General features: G+C 42.5%; 1 protein-coding gene across 5 annotated transcripts in view; it reads right to left on the reverse strand.

Annotated features, from left to right (window-relative positions):
• Positions 1 to 494: 494 nt before the first annotated feature.
• Positions 495 to 15,611, reverse strand: part of REPS2 (RALBP1 associated Eps domain containing 2) — a 240,008-nt gene continuing 224,891 nt past the window's right edge. For 2 of the 5 annotated variants that reach the window (XM_022562667.3, XM_022562669.3), the window contains one exon: positions 496 to 8,811. In XM_022562667.3, the coding sequence (XP_022418375.1) occupies positions 8,743 to 8,811 (69 nt within the window). In that variant the 3' untranslated portion in view covers positions 496 to 8,742. Of the gene's footprint in view, positions 8,812 to 15,611 lie in introns of all 5 variants that reach the window. The other 3 variants (XM_022562666.3, XM_022562664.3, XM_022562671.3) reach the window with 2 other exon arrangements.

A 15,611-nucleotide genomic window follows, 5' to 3' on the forward strand; every position in this document is an offset into this window, starting at 1 on the left:
TGTCTTTAATTTGCTTTGTGGTCCCTTTATTTCATTCCCCAAGCATTATCTTTCTTCCCCTTGGCTTGCCTTCAGCCTCATAGCATTGATGAAGTCTAATGCAGGGGTGGAGGCCTGTACCCTGTTCCCCAGTGATGTACCAAGGATGGGAGCGGTCCACGCAGTTACAAGAATAAGGGGTACATTTTCGGTAGAAAATTTAAAAACATTAATAAATTTGACTAAAAGTCAGTCTGCTTTTATTAATCAGCATGCACCAGCACTTCCAAAATTGTTTAGACATTTGTCAGTGATAAAACACCCCTCCCCCCGCCCCCGATTCTCTTGGTCTATGTTCCAAATGATTACTGTCGTTATTTTTTTAATATACATATTTATAATCATAAGCAACATCAGCAGAGAACATAAATATTTTACACACACACACACGCACACACACACAAATATTTATGTCCTCTGCTGATGTTGCTTTTGCTTATAATGCTACAGGCTACTCACAGGTGAACCTTGAAAATTTTATACAGCTTCTGTGCCAATTCCTTTTTCCTATCAAATCTACTAAGAGGATTTCAGGGCAAATAAAGGAAAGTATATCTGGGTTACAATCTTATTCTCAAAGATACTTTTTATTCAGTGTTTGAAAGAAAAATGCAGGGAGGGGAAAACCACTCCAATACCTGCAAACACTAAAGTTGGCTCTTCCAGAACACCTTATATTTACAAAGCAATATGGCAGGGCTCTCTGAAGTTGCATTTAGCCATTGAGATGCTATACTTGGAGCATTTCCCCTCCAGGCTCAGGGGTTTTTCAAAATTGTTAAATAAACTCAACTGAGAATCCTTATTCAAATGGAATTGGATATTTCAGCTTCATTTCTAAACTCTTCATTTCTGTACTTTGATAAGCCTTCTTGCCAAAGAAAAGGGGGACAGGGGGACCTTGCACCTCTCGGTCACCTCAGAGCCCCTGATATCTCCCCCTGCCCCCAAAGAAAGAGTTGAGGATGGATAAAGTCTCATGTCATCCGGTAGGACTCCTGCCTACCAGGGCTTAGGCCCTTGTGTTCTGGGCTTTGCCCCTTTGTCCAAACACATGCCAGAAATGTAACAAATCAAACTAGCGGGCTTGGTTCATGCCAGAAACACTAGTTTACAATCTTCCAGTGAAGCATTTCAGGAGGAGGTTGGGGAAAAAAAATTGGGAGAACACAAACCACTCCTTGAATATCAGTGAAGTGACATCATTCACTGTGCTTAAATCTCAAAGCGGGCTGCAATGGCTGGGTGCTTTATGCCTTCCTGGGACATGCAAGGCCTTCTCTTCTGGCCTTGTGCCTGACTCTGGCCACTTCCTCCCCTCATTCCATCCAGAGGAGGCTCTTTTGCAGTTCCCAGAAGGTGGCACGCTCTTGTCCAGCCTTGCCTTAGCACACACAGCTCCCTCTTCCCGGAACACCCTCTTTTTCTGGCTTAACGCTCCCTCTTCTAAGGCTTCCATGAAGCCTTCCTGGATTGCCACAGTCCGAATTAGATGCCCCTCCTGTGTGTTCTCAGAGCCACCTGGCTTTGTGCCTTCTGGCGGATGCTGTGTTCACTGCAACTTACTCCTCCTGAGCTCACAGCTAGACTACATGTCCCAGTCACCCTTGCAGTTAACTCCTGTCACATGACCGAGCTCCAGGAAATGAAATATGCATAGAAGTGATGTGTGAAGAGAAATTGTATCCTCTCTACAGTTCTCTGTTTCTTCCACACACTGGCTAAAAGGAGAAAACTCTCTAGCCCTAGAGGAAGACGGAAGCACACATAGCAGGGGTCTGGGTCCCTACATAACCACAAAGAAAAATGGCACAACTATGAACATCCACTCTGGACTATACATTGAATAAGAAACCTTCATTGCGTCAAGCCACTGAACTCTCAGGGCTCTTCGTTATAGATAGCAGTTAGCTGGCACTGACTAATACATCATAGCGCCTACCCCGCACTGCCTTGCAAGTCATCTGGTCTCTGTGAGTTCCTTGAGGGAAGGGACTCTGTCCTATAGGTCTCATCTCGAGCTCTTAACATAGTGTTTGATACAGAGTAGGGCCACAGTAAATATCTGTGGAAGGAAGGTCAGGAGAGGGAACAAACTTATGAATGGACACTGTAGCACAGCAGAAAGTCGGCCCTGGGAACACTTTTACCCTTTGCTCAGAATTAGCTGAGACCCTAGATAAGTCACTTTTGCCTCTCTGCACCAGTGTCCCTGACTGTAAAATGTGGTTAGCAAGATCAGTAGTTCAATTTTAGTGAGCAATCACTGTCCCCTAGAGGGCTTGTTAACAGGAAGATTGCCGGGCTCATTCCCAGGGTTCCTAATTCAGTTGGTCTGGGGTGGGTCCCAAGAATTTGCATTTCGAGTTAAGTTCCCTGATGATGGTCCGGGGACCAGACTTGGGAACCACTTGCCTAGATGATCTCAGATCCCTGGGAACGGTCAGGGCCTGGTGGTCTCCAGTGGTCAAGCTTATAAGCCAAATCATGCATGATTCTTCCAGAGTTAGTTTGGCATTTGGAACTACTAGATTGGAAATATCCTATGTGTGGCCAATTTGCATTCACAGTACGGAATAAAACTCCCACCTGATAGGAGACTGGTGGCTCCTAAAATTACCCAAGTATTAAAGATAAGAAACTGCAACTGGGGTGCCAGGTTACCTGGTGGGAATTTAAAACCAACCCTTCCTGATCCCTCCCCTTCCCTTGCACGCTAGGTAAGGGTATTATGATGGAAACATTTCTGAGCACAAAGAATGCCAAGAAGAGGGCTTCCCCGGTGGCGCAGTGGTTGAGAGTCCGCCTGCCGATGCAGGGCACACGGGTTCGTGCCCCGGTCCGGGAAGATCCCACATGCCGCGGAGAGGCTGGGCCCGTGAGCCATGGCCGCTGAGCCTGCGCGTCCAGAGCCTGTGCTCCGCAACGGGAGAGGCCACAACAGTGAGAGGCCCGCGTACCGCAAAAAAGAATGCCAAGAAGATGAGGCAAAAAACTTGACCCTAGATTAATCCAAGTTCTCAGTTCGGTGGAACTTTAAAATGCACTGTGAGCTGGCCATGATACCCCATGAATGCCGAGTGTCAAGTGTGCACAGATATTTAAGGACCCAGCTCAGATCACCAGGAGGTGAAAATAACCAGATCTCAGACTTTGATTTAACTGGGAAGACCTCCAACTCCTTCTCACGTCACTTGCATTAAATACACGAGACCAAACGCGGACCACAATATACTGACTGACGCTAAGACTCCACCAGAGCCACGCTTCGTTATCAGACATTTATTTTTTCACATAGCACCCCAGTTTCACAGCATGTACATTTTCCAGAGTTGGAGATTCTCAACCTACTATGTTCTCCACAGACTTTCCAACAAGCGTGAAAGAGAGGCAGTAAGGTTAGCTTGAGTCGACAAGTCACAATCCAAATATAGGACACCCTGTATTTATTTATGTTTAAGATCGATATACATACAGTTCCCAATGCTTAGCACATGAATGAGACTCTGGCTGAGTAAAATACTAACACAACTTGTTAGCACATTATCATGAAAAGACAGAAGGCATCAAATATATACTTTGCTGTTCCTCATTTTACTGTTCAATGTAACTGTAGTGAAAAAATATACATTTTTACTTTCGAGGTTAAAATAGACCATCAACTCATTATCTCTCCAGGCCCACAGCTACAAGGAGTAAAATGGCTCTTCCCACCTCTGGCTCACTTGAACATTGGATTTGTGCTGAAGACAAAAAGAATGGCTAAAGGTAAGGGTACACCCCAGCTCCCAGGCTGGCTGCAGCTGAAGCCCTCACACAAGTTACCTTAAAACAAAATAAAACCAACACAACTCAGTTGATCCAGTCTCCATACAAGGCGGTCCCTGCGCCACCTGTCCCATTCCCAGGTCAGGGCTCCCTGAAGGAGCTTTAGGATCCAGTCCTGATGTCTGACATAGTGCTTTAGGACAGAACTGGGACCAGAAGTTTCCCTACCGCAGCCCTCAAACTCCAGTTCTGGCCTGCTTAAGTTCCAGTGTCCTCTGGTCTTCAGAATCATAAACCACTTGCTCCAACCTCCCACAGTCCTGAACTTAGCTTAGAGCAGGGCAGTAGAACCCCCAAAACACAAAAACTAAACACTCCTCAAGTGCTGAGAGCAGAGCAAGACTTCTGTCACTAGAACAAATCCTGTCGATTGAAACGCTGTAATGCCTTTCGGAAAAGGTTCCTTTATCAATCATGTGCGTCAGTAAATGTAGAAAATAACGAGACAAGCCTAAAAGTGACCGTGCACCTGGGATGTCTCCCCACATTCACAGACTGGCTGTTTCAGGGAACACTTAGTAAGGCAACCTCTGAAAGTCTATTTTGGGGAGAACCAGTTGGTATTGCTCTTCATGCCTGCCCCTCTTGGTCTGCTGTTCTTACAGTTGCTCTTGGGAGGGTCACGTAACCAGCTACATTTCTCACTGCAAACAGCAAAGTGGGGAGGCTCCTAGAGTAAGACTCTCATGAACTGCCATCGATGACTAATCTGTGGGCGTTGGTGGGCAGCCTCCCTTAGCCTGGGCTGAAGGGGAAGCAGAATATGCCACTTCAGGACTGCAAAAGCCCACATCCCCCCACCTCTCACTAGGAATTTGAACCACACTGAGGCAAAAATCTGTAACAAAGCACCCATAACTAAAGTGTAAATTCAAGCGATCCTTTGAAATCAGTTTCAAAAGAGCACACTTGAAACAGAGTAAACCAGTCGGAAAGAGAAACCGAAGTTACTAGCATGTTCTCTTTAACTAGAGAAGAAAAAGACCTCTCAACAGAGATTTCATTTTGTTCACATTCATAATGTTCAAACCACAACCTACTGAGCCCTACTTCTCAGCGATATGGGAAGATCTGGGTGCTATGATATCTGTAATTCTTTTTCTTTAATATTTTACAAATCAAATTCCCTTAGTGATATCTTGTCAGGATAGCCTGTGCTGAACAAATGTTTTCAGCTCTAAGGTGTTATAATGAAACTGAGATCTTTCCAACTACTACATTTGCAAATAGCTGTCTTAATTTCAAGGAAAACATCCATTCCAGATTATTTTCTTATTGATATTCTAAGAGCACATCTATCATTACCATGGTTGTGAGCTCATCTAAGAAATGGACAAATATCATTTAGAAACAGACTAGAATCAAGTCACATGAAGAGAAGAATGTTTCATGATAGTTCAGACGCTACTAGGAAATCAAAGAAAAATCCATGTTTTTGATTACTCACCCTAAACTGTACTGAAACTGAACATTTGCAACCCAAGTAACCCAAGATATATTGAAGAAAACTATAACTTACTACATATTGAGTTCATTTCAATCACAGTAGTCTATTTTAAAAACAAACTCCCATAAGGAATACAGGAATGGAATCTATTCAAAGCAACAGCTGTCAAAAGTTCTGCCAAGAAACTCAGGGTAATTTACTGCATCATGAAAGATGAGGTGTTCTGAAGAACAAATACTTCAATCATATTCTTTCTCTTCAGAGTTTAGTTTTTGCTTCAATCCAAGAGAATTATCTAGATCTAAAGCTCACTGAGACCTGTTTTCATATTAAGACTGATAAATTAAGTAAATAAAATTCAACATGGTACATAGAAAAAAACCCTTCTAATCTATTTTTAGTAATGCTAGTGGCGAGAGGACTCAACTGAGAATCCATAAAATCCCAACTCTGCCACCAGCTCCCTCCTTCTATGGATTCTTGGACTAGGAACTGTGGTTTCTTAGGGCCTTGGTCTCCCCACAAGCAAATGCAGGATATGGGAAGGGGTCCTCTCATCTCTGACATCTTACTGTGCAATGAGAAGAAAATGGGCACAGCTCCCAGCTAAGCTGCCTCCTTCTCCTAACCAGACCCAAAGCACTTCTCTAATATTTATCAAGCAGTCAGATCCCTCCAACTAAGGCAAATGCCTGCCTTGATTCCAACACACTCCCCAATTCCAGAAATCTACCTTTTGGGTTTGCTTCATGGCTGCTGGATAGGGAAGTGGCCAAAGCAATAAGCCACATACCAGAGACACTGAGGTACCCAATAAGCTGGTGATCTACTCCTACCGTGTTTTCACCCTTGGGACTATGGGACTCCCATGGAGGAAGACCACTTAACAATAAGGTTATTAAACCCCCGTGGATGGGGGCAACATCAACATTCTGCCCAGAGACTTCTGCCCAACAAGGTCTTACGCTTGAGTAGTTTTATAGAAGAGGTATAATGGTGATATCAATAACCCAGCCTTCCTATAAATCATATTAAAGGCTCACAGAAACATTATCAGGAGTTATAATCCTAAATTAAATAAAAGTATACATCCTACGAAAATAGAGAAAGAGAGGATGAGCGCTAGTTAGGTAATATCATGTTCTGTGTGTGGGGGGGTGTAATTGTTTTTTTTAAAAATCCACTTCTAGGCAACTAAGAAACTGGTCACTCTTAAGTCCAGTCAAGAAGGTGGGGCGGAGATATTATTGGTGTGGGCTTTAATGCAATGCCTATGTTAAATTACTGGTTAGACTGTGCAATGCATGAGGCTTCGATTGTCCAATGCAAGTTTTTTCATTTAATGAAATCCAAGCTAACTAAACAAAACCCCAACCTCCGAATTTGGCTCACTCTGGCCTTGGCTTGATCGGAGAAAAACATGTCAATATTTTAAAAATGCATAACATAGACTAACATTCTTTAGTTTATATGTCTGCTTAATGGATATGAAGTGCTATCTGGAGTGTGTGCATATGTCCTGGAAGACTATGAGATGAAGTGCATATGCTAGTCTTTCCTGGATTGAATGGAACAAAAGGCAAACATGATAATGAAACGTCTGTGACAAGGACACTGTTGATAAAATGTGTTGCAGCCCCCAGATCTCAGAACAAGTGAAAAGAGGTTACCTAAAAAATGTGCACTCACCCATTCATAATCTTAGGAAGGGTTTAAACTGACTCTGAACCCCTCCCACAGGGACAAAAAAGGCAGCCAAAAGGGAAGCAAAGGGGGACTAGAGAAATAGTTCAAGTCCTGTGATTTTCAAAATCCAAGCAATTCAGAATCCTTTAATATGCACAGAACAGAATCAACAATTTGGTTTGTTTTGGAAAAGCATCATCGTTTGAGCGTTTCTCTTCTGTCATTAAGCTATTGATAAAGCTTAATGGAGTAAGAAAGCATTAAAACAAAAGCCTACTTCTTCTAAAAGCAGTCAACTCTATTGAAATCAAAGGCTTAGTCCCGCGTACCACAAACCTATCCTAAACCACTTCAGAAAGGACCCTAGCACACCCCACCCCGCTATCCTAAGAATCGGTAAATTAGCAAAATGCACAAGAGACCGCATGTCTTGCCATCCGTCTCCTGAAGTGATGTTAAAGCTGGCGAGGCCGGATACCTGGGAGGGTCAATCAATTCCCAATTTCAACTTGAGCTTACAGGAGAAGCATAGGCTATGTAAATTTCTATAGAGTACTGGCTCCTGCAATTTGAGCTTACTGTTTTACATCACTTACAGTGGAGTCGGTTGGGCGCCTCTGAACTGCACATAAACCAATCCCTTCCCAAGGGTACACTTCACAGAGAACAAAATAGTCATATATCCAGTGTGAGGATCGGCTTTCTTTCATTATTTCTTCATACCCAATACACTTACGATCCGGGTTAAAATAACAAAGACAAAAATAACTACCAGAGATTGTTGCATTACTGGTAACAACCATTGCCCCTTCTTCCCTAGTTTGAATGCCTGGGTTCAAACAACAAATATTTATCAGTCCAAACAGTCTCATCAGCCATTCACATTTGATGGGTGGTTTCCAAATTCATGCATTTACAGATACGTTAACCCGTGCAGGATAGAAGTAGAGACCTGACAACTATTTATTTAATTTGATCGGGCAAGGCAGCTCAGGCAGATTTCTCTTGCCCAAAAATCTACATGAAAGGGCTGAGTTGTCTGGGTTGACGGCTTAGCTGGGCCAAGTTAAATAGATCATGGACAAAACTACTACTTTACAGAGGTGTAAAGACTGAATAAGTCTTTGCCATTCAATAGAAAACAATAGTCATGTATTATTTATAGCTAGATATAATATCAAGATGGCACTAGAGAAGCAATTTTTGGCATATAGTGGTGGAGGGCACGGCGCCAGTCTAAAGCTAATGCTTTTGTTTTCTTCTCCTTTCTGTTTTTATTATCATCATGCCAAAGACTATCCAGTTGGAATCACAATTATTCAGGAAACCAATCTACTGTATATGATATACATACGAAAATAAAACAAGCATCCTGAAGGTACTGGATTACAAGGTTTTGTACAAGTCATAAATTCTTTAAATAAGTAATGCTCTAAATTGTTTTTATTTGCTAGAAGATTGGTTTTGGGTAAGGAGCAACATCTAACACCTTGAGGAAGTACTTAAGAATGGGAGGTAAATCCCACTGATGGCTACAATTTCAAGTGTGATAATCAGTTGTATTTTTTCCACCACAGTAAAGCATACACGTGAAGCACAAAAGAAAAGGTGATATGGATTATATTCCGCCGCTAAGAGCTTTTGACACAGTCTCAGACATCTATGACAAGTAGTTACGTTGAAACATTCAAAGGAAAGATCTTGGCAGGAAAGGTCACCCACTGTTACTTGAATCTTGGGGGTCACAACACAGTGACTGGACGAAGTTGTTCCAGTTGGTTTTCCAATGCAATCCGTTCTTGATGAACCTCCTGAGTTGTACAAAACAAAGAGAAGAGAGGGGTCATTTCCTGGGTTCATCCCTACTTCATCAGATACTGAAAAGAAACTTACGACCGGACCCACAAGCATTTAGGTGCCATATGACTCAAGGACAAGTGGACTGGGAGGCATCATATTTAAAGCTGGTGACCGGACACAGGAGGCTTCACAATTTGCAGTCTCTCGACTCCTTTCTTAAGATGATGAAATGAAACTGATTGACCAACCCTCCCCACCCCCCACACCTAAATCTCACCCTCAGTTTTAACAGCGGCTGGCACAGAATGATGTTAAAAATTTTTTAAAATGATTGGAAGGGAGCAGAAAAGCAAAAGCAGACTCCTAATACTGAGAGGCGAGCCATCAGGACTACATCTCTAGTTGCAATCTCTTGTTTCCACTCCAGCACCATACTGGATTAGGACTGAGGGATGAGAAAGGGCACTGGTCGTCCTTCCACCAAAGTGTCATCCAGGTTCCTGCATAAATTATGGCTGAAGGTGTGACTTCTTGGCTAAAGGTAGAAAACAGGATCCACAATCTGCTATTTGGGAATTCAAACTTTGAGCCCTAAAACAGACCTACTGGCAGGGAGAGATGGGGACACGTAAAGGCACTCTGAAGTAGAATCAGTCAAGGTGGGAAGGAATTCTGTATAAAGGCTCAATTCTGGGCTTCCCTGGTGGCGCAGTGGTTGAGAGTCCACCTGCCAATGCAGGGGACACGGGTTCGTGCCCCGGTCCGGGAAGATCCCACATGCCGCGGAGCGGCTGGGCCCGTGAGCCACGGCCGCTGAGCCTGCATGTCCGGTGCCTGTGCTCCGCAACGGGAGAGGCCACAACAGTGAGAGGCCCGCGTACCGCAAAAAACAAACAAACAAAAAAACAAAACAAAACAAAAAAAACAATAAAGGCTCAATTCTGAGACGTCCCAGAAGAAACAACATGCTAATAGTAGCGTAGAACTCAACAAACATTTATTCACCCACCCTCCTACCTACCATCCAACAGTCTTTGAGTATCTATCTACTATGGGCCCGATTCTGCTCTGGGTGTGATGATACCACCAAGGAACAAGATAGATCAAACCAATGCCCTCACAGGGCTCATACTCAAATGGCTAGAGAAAGACAAGAAAGTCAAAAGAAAAAAAAAAAAAAAACGAGATACTTTCAGAAGGAAATAAATAAGATGATGTAATAGAGAGTAATGTGGGGGATCTGGGAGAAAGGTGGAGAGGGTGGTCCGGGAAGGCTTCTCAAAGCGGATGCTACTGAGCAGAGACTTGAATGAAGTGAGAGGTGAGCCACATGAAGATACAGGCGAAGCATACTCAGGGAGATAAAATGGCAACCGCTAAGGCCCCGAAGGACGGAACAAGCTTAGTGTATTTGATGAACCAAAAGGCCTGTGTGACCAGAGCAGAGGAGACAGTTAAGACCTTGGCAGGAGCTAAAGTCAAAGAGTTAGGCAGGCACCTTATGGACAGAATAAGGAGTGTGGATGGATTCAATAAGGATTCAAAGTGTACGGCAACGAGGACTTTGAATCAGGAAAGGCATTCGGCCTAACTTAGAATTCAGAATTTTCACTCTGGCTACTACGTAGACAATGGATTGTAGCAGGACAAGAGTGGAAGCAGGGAGCAGTTGGGAGGTTACTGCATGGAACCAGGTGAGAAATGAAAATGGCTTAGATCAGGTAGCAGCCATAAAGATAGAGAGAAGGAGATGGATTCTGGACATAATTTAAATCTAGAACTAATAGGAGATGTTGATGAAGGTGATATAGGAAAGAAGGAAAGGAATTTGGGATTGAGCAAGTGGGCGGCTGGTAGTGTGGTATTGAGAACAAGAAGATTGGATGAGAAATGGGCATTTCAAGGAGAGGGTTGGGAATGAAGCATCTGAGATGTGTATCAGATATATTACGAGAAAAGTTGAATAAGCAGTTGTAAATACATGTCTAGAGCTTAGAAGAAAGAGAAGTAGGGCTTGAGGCATAAATTTATGAGGTTGGACAGGCTTCAAAGCCATAGGATTATGTAACAACACCCAGCAAAATAATATATTGGGTTGGCCAAAAAGTTCGTTCTGTTTTTCCACAGCATCTTTCGGAAAAGCCCGAACTTTTTGGCCAACCCGATAGATGGAGGCTGCAGGTAAAGATAGAACTTAACATATGTACCAAACTCATTCCCTACTGCAACTCTACTAAAACAATTTTTTTAACTGGGGGGGTGTGCATGGTCATAGACACACAAGGACAGGGAAGACAAAAGGGAAGAGGTGATAACAGTAAAATTGGTAAACTGGAAGGCAAACTGATGAATGCTGAATGAATTAGCAAATCCAGGAAAAATAAATGTGGGGGTTCTCCTAGGTGCTGAATACGTCTCTTCCAGTTACGCATCATGGAGCTGGAGAAAATAACCACAGGGTGGATTCGGGGATAAACTGAACCCACTGTGACAAGGACCTGAGCTACAACTCCACTGATCACCTGACCTCCATAAGCTCCTACTCTTAACTGGTGGATCATAGTGATGTTTTGGGTCTCCTGGAATAAGTATCAGTTCAGAGCCTGTGTCCAGTAATCCCCCCTAAATCTGACGAGTCCCTTTTCCCCAGTGCACAGTCACACACTTTGGGAAGGGCTGGGAGAAAGGTTAACAATATAAACTTTTGGCTGCAGAGTACGGTCCTTCCTAAAGGTGACTCAGAGGCCTCTTTATGCAAGGGTTCTGTATCTGTAAACTGACTTAGTCTGGGAATTGACTGAGAAGCCATGACTAGAGCTCTGCTTGATGATTCTTCAGACTTCTGTCCACTAGACCTAGAGCTTTTTCACTTCTACAGATCAAGTAAAGAAAAGTGAACTGCAAGCTAAGCATGGGGATAAAACAAGAACCAATCCGATTTCACATAGAAGAATCCCTGAAAGACTCAAATTGGCAGCACCAGATACCTATGAAAGTGGGAGTGAAAGAGGGGAGGATGACTGGCTTAAATAAGTTTTGCTTGAAAGTCTGCTTCAGAAGTAATTAGATCCCCGAATCCTTCCTGCCACTATGGTAGAACACTGAAGGTTTATTTCTTTGAAAGGTAAAACAGATGGCCTCTGGATTAGCAATAGAGAGATACAATTAAGGACTAGAAATTGGACTAGAAATAGGGGGGTTAAATGAATGCCTTGAATGCTGAGAACCAGAGCCCTCTCCTCCACTGAACCAGGTCTTCCCTCCATGCAGGAGACCACAAGAGTCTCCTCCCTGAGGACTCCAACCAGACCAAGAGGAAACAGCAAATGACACTGCCTTTGGGGGTTCCCCAACTCTATAGCTCAGCCAAACTGGGGGAGAATGAAGCTCAAAGTTGACAAGCCCCACAACAGGCTATGAGCTTGCAATATGCATTCTCATCCTCCTCCTAAATATAAGCAGAGAAGGACCATCAGCTATTGAAGGAAAGTATCTAATTAGAAGTGTATACAACAACAAAAAAAGCAAGTATTGAGGAAGAAGAAAAACTACCATTAAGAGAAGATATTACAACACTGAAACAAGAATAGGATGCCATTGAAAAGAATCAGAGAACAACAACAAAAATGAACTCTTGGTTATCAAACACAGGAGATGTACAGTTTAAAAAATAAGTATGTCTCCACATATAGACAAAAGAAAGAAGAGAAAAGAAAGAAACTAGAAAAGAAAAATTAGAAAACCAAACTAAGAAGTCCAGTGTCTGAAAACTTTCAGGAAGGGAGAACAGAGAAAATGGGGGAAGGGAGGTCGATAAAATTGAAGAAAACTCCCAGAACTGAGGAATATGGGCTTCCCAATTAAAAGGTCCTACCAAATATATAGACCAATGGATAATAGTGACCTACACCAAAGCAAAGGTAGGGGCAGGGGGAGGCAAAAGCAAACTGCAAAACAGAAACGAGGTCACATACAAAGATCCATAAAACAGAATGAAGTGTGACATTTTACAAACTTTTTTTATTATCATATGGTAAAATTGACTTCTTTTCTTTTATTGTACAGTTCTACAAATGTTAACACATACAGATTTGTGAAACCACCACCACAAAGAGGGTTCAATACAGTTCCAACAACCAAAAAGCTCCCTGGAACTACTCACTGATACACAAACCTTCACCTCATGCATAACCCTTGACAACCAGTGGTCTGTTTTCCAGCACTATAGTTTTGCCTTTTCAAAAATGTCAAATAAAAGGAATCATGCAGTACACAACCCTTTGACACTGGCTTGTCTCACGTAGCATAACACCTTTCAGTTTCATTCAAATTGCTACGTGTATCATTCCTTTTGCCTGATGAGTACTATTTCATCATACTCCATTTATCCATTCATCCTTTGAAGGACATTTGAGTTTTTTTCACGTTTCCACTATCACATAAAACTGCTATGAACATTTGTGTACAGGTTTTTGAGTGAACATAAATTTTTCATTTCACTAAGGTAGATACCCAGGAGTGGAACTGCTGGGTCACAAGGTTAAATGTATATATAACTTCATAAGAAAATGCCCAACAGTTACTCAGAGTGGGGTATCATTTGGCATTCTCACCACCAATTCACGAGGGTTCCAGTTGCCAGCACTTGACGCTGTCACGATTTTCTGTTTTAGCAATTCTATCACTGTGTATACTGGTCTGTGATCATGGTTTCAATTTGCATTTGCCTAATGGCTAACAATGCTGAATATCTTCTCACATGTTTACTTGCCATCCTTATATCCTCTTTGGTGAAGTGTCTGTTCACGTCCTTTGCCCATTTTTAAATTGAGTTGGTTGAGCTTTGAGAGTTCTTATTACTGAGTTCTTTATATAATCTGGACACTAGTCCTTTGTCAAATACGTGGGCTGCAAATATTTTCTCCTAGTCTGTAGCCTGTCTCTTAATTCTCTTGACAGTGTTTTTGGCAGAGTAAAAGTTTTAATTTTGATAAAGCCCAATTTATTGATTTTTTTTGTTATAGATTGTGCTTTTGGCATCATTTCTAACCCCAGGTCACAATAACTTTTTCCTACGTTTTCTTCTACAGGTTTTATACCTTTATGCTCTACATTTGCATCTATGATCCATTTCAAGTTAATCTTTGTATCAGGAGTGAGGTCTTCGAACAAGGTTCATTTTTTTACAGATGGATGACCAACTGCTACAAAACAATTTCTTGAAAAGACCATCCTTTCCTCAATGAATTGATTTTGTACCTTTGTCAAAGATCGAATGCCTATATTCATGTGGTCTACTTCAGGACTCCCAATCCCTCTCCACTGACCTATCATCAATCCCACACTGTCTTGATTACTGAAGCTTGATACTAAAAGTGATTCCTCTACCTTTGTTCTTCTTTTGCAAATTTGTTTTAGCTATTCTAGTTCCTTGGCCCTTATATATAAATTACAGGATAGGCTGGTCTATATCTACAAAATATCCTGTTGGGATTTTGATTGGTTGCAATGAATCTCTAGATCACTTTGGAGGAAAAAAATATCACTACTATGTTGAGTCTTTCAATCCACAAACAGCATATGTCTCTCCCTTTATTTAGGTCTTCTTGGATTTCTTTTAGCACCATTTTGCAGTTTTCAGTATACAGATCCTGTGTTTTACGATGAATTTATACTTAAGTATTTCATTTGGGGGAGGGGGCGAGCTATTATGAATGGTATTGTTTTTCAAATTTCTGTGATCAGTTGTTCATTGCTTGTATATAGGAATATAATTGCTTTCTGTATGACCTTATATTCTGTGACCTTCATAAACTCAATTAGAAAATGAAATTTTAAGAAACAGTTCAATTTGCAATACTGTCGCCAAAAACAAGGGACCAAATTTAACAAAAGACACATAATACTTACACACTCAGAACCACTGAGAGGAGTGTTTTCTAAAATCTAAACAATTAGAGAGAGAATCTTGAAAAATTTATACTACCTGATTTCAAGACTTACAGAAATCAAGACCGTGTAGTACCAATATAAAGATCAACAAATAGGGGACAGACTGAAGCTGGAATGGGCCCAGTGTGAGGCATCAGGTGAATAAATTTTCTTTTAAGGCCGAAAAGCGAGTTAACCTTACGCAAGATAACCATGAATTACAGCAGCCACAGCAAGAACTTCTAACCCAGATAAGCTTTTCCATTTACAAGGTGCCCTAGAAAAAAAAGGGTTCTCGGCCAAGCACTCACTAAAAAAAGAAGAGGGCAAACTAATTTTCCACCTCTTCATGAGCTTCTGGTGGCCAGGATAAGACCAGGTGGGACATCCCACTCGCTCCAGAGCCTACAGAATCCTGGGGAAAACTGGCAGAAGAAAGCAAAGGCTGTGTGGCTGACAGGGGCTTGGTGCTCCGGCCAGGTGTCAGGACTGTGCCTCTGAGGTGGGAGAGACGAGTTCAGGACATTGGTCCACCAGAGACCTCCTGGCTCCATGTAGTATCAAACAGCAAAAGCTCTCCCAGGGATCTCCAACTCAACGCTGAGACCCAGATCCACTCAACGACCAGCAAGCTATGGTGTTGGACACCCTATGCCAAACAACTAGCAAGACAGGAACACAACCCCACCCATTAGCAGAGGGGCTGCCTAAATTCATAGTAAGGTCATAGACGCCCCAAAACACACCAATGATGCGGTCCTGCCCACCAGAAAGACAAGATGCAGCCTCATCCACCAGAACACAGGCACTAGTCGTCTCCACCAGGAAGCCTACACACCCCACTGAACCAACCTTAGCCACATGGGGCAGATACCAAAAA

The sequence above is a fragment of the Delphinapterus leucas genome, chromosome X (assembly GCF_059928025.1).
Source record: "Delphinapterus leucas isolate spDelLeu-1000000601 "Yukka" chromosome X, BTC_Dleu_Yukka2, whole genome shotgun sequence".
NCBI lineage: Eukaryota > Metazoa > Chordata > Mammalia > Artiodactyla > Monodontidae > Delphinapterus > Delphinapterus leucas.